Raw genomic sequence first — 11,131 nt, 5'->3', positions numbered from 1 at the left:
TACACTTTCATTTTTTTGGTGTTACTGTTCCTTTAAGGTGGCCACACACCATTCAGGGCTGAAACAGCAGATTAGGAGGTAGAAACAATAGGATTTCTACCTCCTTCTGCCGATTCAGCCCTGATGGCAGATTTTGGTCAGGCGCCTTCTATGGCACCCGATCAAAATCTTTTTAACCTGGGTGATCGCCGAGTCGACCAATATCAGCAGGCTTCTGCAATAGCGGTAGATTCGCCGACTTGCCATACACGCACCGAATATCGTACGAAACGAGGTTTCGTACGATATTATCGGTGCGTGTATGGCCAGCTTAAGACTGTAGAACTAACATGTAAACGGGGTGGTGTAACTGCACCAGGGCAGTCAGGCTGAATCTGTGATGCAGAATCACCTAGATCAGTGCTGTCCAACTTCTGTGGTACTGAGGGCCAGGATTTCTGGCCTACATGGTGGAGGACCGATAATGGAAGCCAGTTTTGAAAAAGTTGCTCACTGTAGGGATACCTGCAGCCAGACAGGTGGGGGGCCAGTTGAACAGCACAGAGTATTTTGACCTTAAAATTTGACCTAACAGTTCCCCATTATATAATCTTGTTAAAGGAGAAGGAAGGGCTAAGTCACTCGCTCCAGTTACCCCGGGCTGGCACTGTTTTCTCCTAATGGGCACCAGCCTGGGGTACAAGGTAAGCGATTTAAGTCACTTGGGGGTGCCTAACATTTTGGCACCCCCAAGTGACTTAGCCTTTCCTTCTCCTAAAAATATTTGCAGAAAGCGATGTTATACCTGCCAGAAGGCAATGCTAAAAGGCTGGTTATTTATTCTAATGCAAAAGGCACTGTTGCTAATTACTCGGACTTGTACTGTAGATTTCATATAGTACATACAATATACTGTGGGTCAGTTGCTTAGTGTAGAGCATGTTCTGTGAATAAGCAGTAAAGAAGATGGGCACATATTGGGGGCATCCTTAGTGCCCCAGATGTAAAACTGTACAGAAGCCCAAAAGTGTAGCATTTCTAGCCTAGTTCTTTGATTAGCTTTGTTCTCCTTTAACTAGAGTATGTAAGTGTTGCACCATACATATCACAATAACAACAGATCATTTTAATTAAAGGGTTCCCATCTGATATTCATGGAGGCCCAGGTTCAATACCTGTGTCAGATTCTTGGGAACTCAACTAATTTACAAGTCTTACAGCACCAGCCCTTAAGCCTTCCATTGCTTGAACACTATTTACAAACATAGGTGCTAGCTTGCTTATATGCAGCTTACAGTAGCAATCAGGTCTTTTATTTCCTAATGTGTGTATACTGTTAAAATGCTCAGTGGCTGCTTTTGGCACCTGCACTATATACATAGTGTTATTTACTAAGATTGTTGCTAGAAAGTACAAGTGCAATTGTCAAAAGCTACCAGCAATCAGCAGTTAGTTTTTATCAGTTAAATATAAGGTAGAAAGTGAACACAGGGACCTGATTGGTTGCTATAAGTAAACTGGTGCTCCTAAGCACATGTCTCTGTAAATCTGCTCCCATATAATGTTTGTAAATCATTTAGCCACATCATTCCACCTACAGAAATGATTAAATTCTATAGATTTCATCTGTTGTGAAAAAAACTTTTTCTGTGTAGAAAACTTGATCAAATATTTAAAATCAGGTATGACCCCCTTGAAAAAAAAAAAAAAAAAAAAAAACTATGTCTTAATACATAAATCTCAGAAAGTCTGCTTATACAGTGGCTCATAGGGACAAAATTTCCTCTGCGGTGGAACGCAGGAGTGTCCAGGGCTAACTCCAAACTTCTCCTACATTATTATAATCATAAGAGTCAGAAACAGAGAAGAGAAAGCAATGAACACCGCTTTATTGTAATTACAAACAAACAACTAACTTTCAAAATCATTAGAAAATATATTGGGAGGTTGTTTAGGATTACATTTTCATTTATAAGGCAAAAAAAATATTTTTGGTTGGGGGATCCCCATTAGAGATGCTGTTCATTATTTTAAGCATTACATTTTATAGTGTTCCTACAATTCCCTGATGCGCAAAGTAGAATAAATCACCCGCGTAGCCTGCAGCTGCAGCAACAATTTAGCCAGATGGCCCTCAGATTAGCATATATATTATACATATGAGCTATAAGATAGTATAGAAACAGGACTGGTAAACAGGAACATAACATCCAATCAATAAGGAGACTGAGCCAGAGCAGGAGACTTTACAGGAAGTGATATACACAAGCAATAACACCTACCTTCTCCTAAAGGGGAATATAGAGAGGAGCTCAGACAAGTTTGGTGGGTTCCCCTGGTGCAGGAGCCACAGGTAGCAATGCCCTCAATTAATGCACGCTCACACATGCAAGTAGCCTCCCTTACTCTCAGTCTGTCTCAAAAACACACAAACTGTCTCACCCACAGTGAAGACAAACCAGTCTCACAGCCTCACACCATATCATGTGACCAGTTTGTGGCTCAGTCTCCAGATGAGCAAGAAACAAAGCTGCCAGACAGACCCTGCAAGGGTGTAAAAGCATCTACACATTTTGTCCATATTGTAGGGATTTCCCCTAATCCTTAAATTTAGATTAATTTAACATTACGTTCCTACAAACACCTTGTCCGGTGGACGTTTTAAACCTTTTCACTGCCGGCAGAATTTCACATATTATTTGAGTGAAAGATGGTTTTTGAACATTGTGTGGGGCTTTACTTTAGTGGAAATTTGCATTTAACCAAGAAAAACAACATATTTAATAGCACAATTACACTTCTGCAACAATATATAGGGCACATAATACATTATAATATAAAAGGTACACATCAGAATTGGATTCTATAGAAACCCTAATTTGGAATTTGGGGAAAACAAATAGGGCTCCAAAATGATATAGATTTTATATATATATATATATAAATATATATATATATATATATATATAATGTGATATCCCCCCCTCCCAGCAGCCAATCAGCAGAACAATGGGAAGGGAGCAGTAGATATCAGAATAGCGTTCAAGATTAAGGAATCCAAGTCCGGCTTGGGACTCCTCCAGTTACATGGGAGTAGGAGAAACAATAGGTTACCTGAAAGCAGTTCTAATGTGTAGCTCTGGCTCCTTCTGAAAGCTCAGACTCAGGCACAATGCACTGAGATGGCTGCCTACTCACCAATATAACTAAATTTAACTAAAAAAAAAAATACATTTGTTGGTTCAAGAAAACAATTTTAAATAGTAGAGTGAATTATTTGCTATGTAAACAGTGTAATTTAGAAATAAAAAATACACCATAAAAATCATGACAGTAAAGTAATGGGAGCCTTGGAATTCACAATTGTAGCAAGTAGGCAGGCACCATTTTGTGGACGCTGTTATCAGAGCAGGCATTGCATTCTGCCAAAATCTTGTTTCTGTGCCAGTATGGGGGGGACCTAATGCCCATGTCCATGCACTGGTTACAAAATGACATGGTGAGGAGGGTGGGGGAATGTGAGGAGTGCAGCAACATCTAAGAAGTTCTGAATTGAAAGTGAAAGTAACTGTCTGCCCCACCTCTATGCCTGAGGTATAGAGGCGGGGCAGGCAATTTATGATTGACAGCTGGGATTTTTAAATGCTTTTATAAAGGGTATGAATGTGGTAATAAAAAAAATGATTTTGGGTCTCGTTTAATTTGTTTTTAAAATTTTATTATACAGCTTTTTATGTCTGGGTGACAGGTCCACTTTAAAGTACCACTCCAGAAATCAGCATACTCTACACCATAAGGCCCCAAAACCCACCAAGAGTGGGTTTATATGGCTTGGCCTACTAAATATAGGTGACAACAGATTCTCTGGCCGCAAAAGGACAAAAAAAAAAAAAAAGTATATGTGCGCTTAAAAAAGGTATGTAATTAGCTGTGTGCTAAAAAAAAAGTGAAAACATTTGCAAAATCAGCCAATTAGTTGGATTTGTGCAGTCTTGTCATTTCTCAGCAAAGCAGCAAACCGGCCCAATAGTCAGCTACCCCAAAAGATTTGTGAATTTTCCTTTAAGACAAATACATTGCATGCTTACAGCTCGGTGCCACACAGGCAATGGGTTGGAATAGCAAACTCAAATAAACACCCATTTACACCCCTTGACTTCAGTATAAGCCTAAAGCACAGGATGTACAGGCACTAGCACTGATAAACTTTATATTTCATCAGGAAAAATTAGTTATTGCAGATCTATCCTACACAACAACTTATATCTAAACAATCTAGCTGTACTTCCCATTTTAAATATAGGCTGTCAGTCACATGGTTTTACTGTGAAAAAAGGAAGGTTTATCCGACCATATTGGTTTCCAACTTTGCTCTACATAAAATGCCATTCTTGCTACGGTTAGGATAATCCCACTTTGAAAAGATACAGATGAAAGATATTTTGTGCACATACACTAAAGAAATTAGATGGAAAATTAATCAACCCCCTCTTTATGAGCTCATTTAGTTGGATTTATGGAAAAGCTGCATAAACACTATCTGAACAGAAATATGTACATAGAAAATTTATTTTCCCACCCCTACACAGACAGATTCTGCAGACTTAAAAGAAATCATGATACTCATAGGACCCATTATACCAACCCTTCAGAAGTGACGGATTCTGGGATAATTAAAGTCCCTCTGCTTTCCAGTGTGGATGGTGCACAGATTCTCTGAAAAGCAGAGGAACTTCAAGTCTCAGAACCCATCACTCCACAATGAAACAAGGTGGGGAATGGGGGTGTATTACACGGTGAGCCTAAAGGGGTGGGGGAAATGGCCTGCAAACAGACTATTATGGTTTCCTTTCAATCTGTGTAGAAAATAAATTTAAAAAAAACAAATAAATAAATGTTTAACCATATCCCCAACTGAATGAGCTCATGTCAAGCAGGAGGTATATTTTCCCTTTACCTGGTGCATTCAACTGCACCAGGTGTTTAAATTCATTAGGCAAGTTTAGGGGCCTATGAAGATCTGTCAGGAGGGGACCACATCAACACACCAATGCTAGTACCACCCACAGGCCCATAAACTACTGACTTGGTTTGGTGTGGCCAAGTGTTTATTAGCCCATGTATTGTCAGCTAGGGATAGTAGTTGAGGGAGAATACATTCAATTCGGAGACATACGCTGTGTACCATAAGTTAAAAACTTGTGTAGTGCAGGAATCATGAATGTGTTGACCAAAGGTTTCCTTAGTTACATGATAAAAATCAGCTTCATAAAAAATTTCAGCAACTTTGTTAACAATACAACAATTTATTACACAACGTTGTTACTTGTCAGTTATATTCTTAACTTTAATACTTTTGCTAATACTGAACAATATAGCCTTCCCCACACAGTAGGGCAGTTAAATTCATATTTGATAGACCTGTCCTCTTTGTAAGTAGAAAGACCAAGTTTAAGGCCCATACCCACCCATGTTTTTCAGTTTTACTTATAAATATTGAGGTCCAAGGCCATTATTGCCACATATTTACAAGTTACCCATAACAATGAAATCAACTTGTTCAGAAAGGTTGCAGTAAATTGACCAAAGTTGAAGCTTTCTTGGTTATCAGATACAGGGTTTGGGTTGGATGCACTTGTACTTGCAGCACATTCTGTTTATAGAAAAGCTTTAATCCCTTGGGAAACAGTAGTGAATTTGAAATCCGATTTTCAGGAGTATAATCCCAGCTCCATTTAAATTGAACCACAAAATGTCTTGTCCAAAAAACGGTTTACAGCCTAGACTGCATTTTTGTTTGGTGTGTGCACAAGAGGCCACTGTTTCTTTGAACATTGCCGTCACAGACATCGAGGCACCTCATTTTGCTCTTTTCTTTTCGCCGAACTACCAGGTAAAACCAAAGAGCCCTTATTTCCACCATCAAGTCCCGCTTTACTCCTTCACTCACAAAGATATTCAGGAAAGGGTCTAGGGCACTGCTCAGGCTAGTGAGGGCAAAGGTGATACGGTAGGCGGGGCGAACATTCTTCTCTAGTGTACAGCTGCAGTAGCCCAGGTCACTGACATATGAACGGATGAAAAGGATTACATGATATGGCAGGTAGCAAACCACAAATATTGCAGTCATAGACATGAGCAGCCCAGTTATCTTCCTCTTCTGATCGGTTTCCAATGTGGCCGTACGATAGATGACTCGAATTATAGAGCAGTAGGAAAATACCAAGAGAATCAATGGGATAAGAAAGACCACAAAAATTCGGAAGTAGTTCAGATGAGCCATCCATGTTTCCATGGGATACCTCTCATAACAAAGTTCCACATTCTGGGTAGAAGTAAAAACATCATCCCTGGTTAAGAAATACAAATGTGAGCCCAAAATGATCAGCCAAACTATCACACAAATCACTACAGCAGTTTTCATGCTCCGAATGATCCTTGAGCGAAGTGGAAAAACCATGGCAACAAAGCGGTCTGTAGCTATACAGCTAAGAAAGGAAATAGTCGAGTAAAGGTTGGCATTGAAGAAAAAGCCCACAATTTTGCAGGTGAGGGTACTAAATAGCCAATCCTCCTTTGCTGTGTAGACAATCCAGACAGGTAGGGTCATTATGTACATGAGGTCTGAGGCACAAAGGTTGGCCAGGTAGATGCCCAAGATGTTTTTCTTCCTGATTAGTTGAACAATAACTCCAATAGCTATGAGGTTACTCGGCAAACCAACTATAAAGACACTGCTGTAGATTATGGGGAATAAGACGGCCTCATAATTGTCAGGGAATGGACACGACACGCTCTGGTTACACATTCTTCCAGCGTGAACAGCTGCACTTCAGTTCCTGGCAAACAACAGCAAATAAAATATGACTTTCTAGGTTTACTTCTCAAACATGTGATCTCTGGTTTCCAAGGACATTGAGGAAAATCTTTATTTTAAATATACAGTAGCTACAGCCGATGGATGGCCTTTAGACAAATCACACATGCATGCACACACATATACAGACAAATAAGAATTTTCATCCTGCATATTCAAATGAATTAACCTAATTTCCTCTTGGCTCTCACCTCATCCAGAATCCCTGAGAAAAGGTTACATGTTCTCATGCTGAAAGCACAGAGGAAGCAGAGGCGACAAAACAAACGCTAGACCTGCACTTTACACCTGATTATGTCCCACCGTTGGATGAGATTTAATTTCCTTCACTCACTCCTTTTGTCTAATGTTACTGGCTGGTAAACTAATTCACTGTCCCTTTGCAGTTGCTGATAACGACTTCTGAGGAGTTCATGGTTCTAGAAGCCAAACAAAAGTAGCAAGAGAAGCTTTGCTAAAGGACCAAGAATCTATCTTCCTGTTTGCAGAAGCACTGGCAAATATGGAGAAAGAAGCAGTAAATTGAACCTCTTCTTCCAAAAGTCTCTTAAAACGTCATCCTTTATTTTGGCTATTTAAAATACATACAGAGGTCAGGTAAACCAAGCATTTCAGACCTTACCGGTCCATTAGATTGTAAGCTCTACGGGGCAGGGACCTCCATCCTCTTGTGTCTTTGACTCTTAGCTTATTGCAACTGTATCTTGTATTTATTTGTGCTTATTGTAATACTTTGTATTTATCTATTTTAATACCCCTGTTTATATTAATGTATTTTACTGTACAGCGCTGCCTACATAAGTAGCGCTTTATAAATAAAGTTATACATACATGCTTATCATTATGCCTATAAATCCTATGTGGAAGGACCTTGAAGGTCCAAAACTCATCAGGCGACCTCTGTATGTATTTTAAATAGGCAAAATAAAGGATAAAGTTTTAAGAAACGTTTGGAAATGCAGTTCACTTTCTGCTTCTGGATATGAATTGTTTTTGAGGAATTGGCATTCCAACACTGTAAGGCTAAGTGTATGGGATTGAGGCTTGGATAGATGGCATGGCTGAAGTGGCATTTTGTGTGAAGTTTCTACGCAAATATGGAGAAATTTAATTTTGTTGCAAGTGGGTAAATATTGAGATGGAAATCATCATCACTACTCACATACTGGGCCACTACTTAATATACTGAGGCCACACAAGAACATTCCTCATTACATTTATAACCAGAAACTCTCTAAAAATATAATAAATGTGTAACCCTACTTAATACAGATACTTAATACAGATTACAGTCAAAACACCTCTTCTGCTATACCCCTGGAACAGGCACTGCAAGAGACTGAAGCTGGCCATTCATGGGGAGAGACAAGCTGCTGATTTGGCCACTCTAGCCAGTACAGCTTTATGACTAATGTTTTATCAAAGATTGCACAGATGTCCATCAGGCAGGTAAAAAGTACATTTGGACAAAGATTGCATCAAAGCTTGATGTACCAGGTGGGCATGAATATAGGCTTAATTTGGCCTAATGAATAAGTGGCTAAATTGGGCAAAAACCCAGTCATTTAGGACTTTGCCAGACCAAAAATGTTGCCATTTATGCCCACATTAGACTTAGCTGTTAAGCTTTGCATGGAAGAATGGCAAACTGCTTTAAAATGGTCATTGTTTTAAAACTAACCACAAAAGTAAATAAATGAGCCTGATGATACCTAAATTGCCTGATATGCAAAAAGACAATCTCTTTAGTGCTTCCAATCATAGCCTTTTATGTTACCAGAAAAACAAACACAATCATCCTGTCTTAAATAAAAGCTCTATAAACATTAAATCCACCTCGTCAGCATTTGCCCTGCCTTTCATGTGGTTATAAAGGTACAGCCGACATTCTACAGTATAGCACATTGCATGCCGTCACATCATAGACTTGCTATAATTTTGTGTGTTTCCCCCCACCCAGCAACTGTCTCATCCCACCCCACCCGTCTGGAAGAAAATGTATCTGTAATCATGCAGACTGGGCCTAAAGTACAAGTAAAATTTCTATGCAGTATTTTTCATTCCACTGTAACTACTGTAGTTGTTGAAAGTTGCCAGTGCTAAATTTATGTGGGAAAGCAGTTTCATGCAGTTAGATACTTCCATTTATAGAAGCTAGTTTTAGTAATAACACAAGCCCAAAAGTATAGGAGGTCCAGTCAGGGTCTGCAACTTTATGGAGAGTTTGTGTCATCTACTCAAATGTTTGCATGGTGCCCATTAAAGCATTTGCTGTGGGCCAGTAACCTTTAGTTATGCACACATTTGAGTAGATGTGTTATGCGCAGGCGATTTTGGCAAAACGGCGAAAATGCCTTGCAAGGCAATTAGACAATTTGCCGAAATTGCCTGCGCAGCGTGTGCCATCCCACCGGCGACTTACATTTTCGCCGGTGGGATGGCAATCCGGGGAGATTAGTCGCCCGCGAACATGGAGATTTGTCGCGGGTGACTAATCTCCCCGTGTGCCAGAGCCCTTAAAGGAGAAGGAAAAGCTAAGTCACTTGGGGGTGCCAAAATGTTAGGCACCCCCAAGTGACTTGAATCGCTTACCTTTTACCCCGGGCTGGTGCCCCTGTACGGAGAGAACAGCACCAGCCCAGGGTACATGCAGCGCTTCCTCCTTCCTTCTTCGCCGCGCGCGCATGCGCAGTAGAGTGAATAGTGGAACTTTAACAGAGAAGTCGGCTTTTTCACTCTACTGCGCATGCACCCGACTCAACGAAGGCGGAAGGAGGAAGCGCATCGACCCAGGTGCCCCGGGCTGGTGCGGTTTTCTCCTAACAGGGGCACCAGCCCGGGGTACGAGGTAAGCGATTCAAGTCACTTGGGGGTGCCTAACATTTTAGCACCCCCAAGTGACTTAGCCTTTCCTTCCCCTTTAAGATAGGGATCTTATCCCACCCTAAAAATATATATATTTTTTATTTTCACTGTCTAATTTATATATACTATATCCCTGTTTGTCTTTGTGCCTTGTAAAGCAATGTGTACATTTGCGGTGCTATATAAATAAATACAAATAACATGAGCCAGGCTGGCTGATCCATTTATCACTATGCAAATGCTAACCTGACCATAGGAGATACCGAGCTAGAATCTTGCTGTTTTTAGTTCCATGATTCTTTATTTCACCCATGAATACTACCAGTGTCACATATAGAATATGCACACTTCAATATGCAGTGTGAAACCTGCATGTTCTCAATAAAAGAGAAAAACTGTTTGATCCCAAATTGACAAAATCCTCTTTGTCCTACTGCCTCTTTGAAAGAGCTTAATCCACTTTGTACCAGTCTGAAATAAGCAAGCGCCTCCTTTTAGCAAAGTAAAAATGGAGAGTACTGTTCTGGGCTAAACTGCCTATTATGGATATTATGCAGTACTGTTGTTTTCTGTCAACTGCAATTTTAGATTTTTTTTTCTACAATTAAATACTAAAAATGTTTTTTTTTTCTTTCATAAAGTGTGAGTAGCAGAGTTACTGGCAGTTTAACTGTTAAACTGATGTTATGAATGCAAGCGTAACAGCATTAACAATGCAAACAAAAACTTACACCAACCTCATGTTGCTGTAAGTCCTGCACATCTGTGTAATTTCTAAACTGTAATTCAAATTCACAAAAGCACTGTGCGGAATGAAAAATGCCAAAGCATAAAAAAAAAAAATGCTGCATTCACAAAACTGGAGGAAGTTGTTGTGAATATGCCTTTTAGACAAGTTTTACTTTGCTCCAGCCTTGTCACAAGTAGCAGGACAGGAGGTTTTGTAAGTAGTAACCATCCTTTACACATGTGATCATTACATTACCTCAAGCCTCCTCACAACAGCATGAAGCATATTCAGCCCAACCATTAAGTATTTTTAAAATGCTGTGTTCTGTTTTTGCCAGCTTTTTGGTACATTAGAATGGTAGAACACAGCACAGTAACAGCCTCTCCTTATTTCCAGAGACAGCAATGAGGCTCTCCAGTATACTCAGCAACCCACAAACTCACATCACATAGTTAAACAGTGAACTCAAACCCACACACACACACACACAACACCAGACTGAGAAATCTGCAAAATAACACAGTTACCTGTGAGAGCAGCTACAAACGAAGCCAGAAAGAGCCATCCTAAGCAAGCAGCCACAGGCACAATGAAACACTCTAATCACCCGCAGCTTCTTATATTGTGTTTGTGAGTCATTCCCAGTTTCCTATAGATAAATACAGGGAGGGGGCTAATCA

General features: G+C 40.0%; 2 protein-coding genes across 7 annotated transcripts in view; both read right to left on the bottom strand.

Annotated features, from left to right (window-relative positions):
* Positions 1 to 11,131, bottom strand: part of LOC733726 (Novel 7 transmembrane receptor (rhodopsin family) protein) — a 41,036-nt gene that overhangs the window by 2,460 nt on the left and 27,445 nt on the right. The window contains 1 exon segment of one of the 6 annotated variants that reach the window (NM_001044496.1): positions 10,979 to 11,026. The exons of 2 other annotated variants lie outside the window; for them this stretch is intronic. Coding sequence is in view for 1 of the 4 variants with exons in the window: in XM_018096286.2 (XP_017951775.1) it covers positions 5,753 to 6,787 (1,035 nt within the window). In the remaining 3 variants the exon portion in view is untranslated. 6 annotated transcript variants of the gene reach the window in all.
* On the bottom strand, positions 5,270 to 11,033 carry MGC69520 (Novel 7 transmembrane receptor (rhodopsin family) protein). Its single transcript, NM_001004810.1, is given in 2 exon segments — positions 5,270 to 6,818; positions 10,979 to 11,033. A coding segment is annotated over 1 exon segment (1,035 nt). The 5' UTR covers positions 6,788 to 6,818; positions 10,979 to 11,033; the 3' UTR covers positions 5,270 to 5,752.

The sequence above is a fragment of the Xenopus tropicalis genome, chromosome 8, assembly GCF_000004195.4.
Source record: "Xenopus tropicalis strain Nigerian chromosome 8, UCB_Xtro_10.0, whole genome shotgun sequence".
NCBI classification, from domain to species: Eukaryota; Metazoa; Chordata; class Amphibia; order Anura; family Pipidae; genus Xenopus; species Xenopus tropicalis.
The sequence above is the reverse complement of the archived record's forward strand: the minus strand, read 5'-3'. Positions and strand labels throughout refer to the sequence as shown.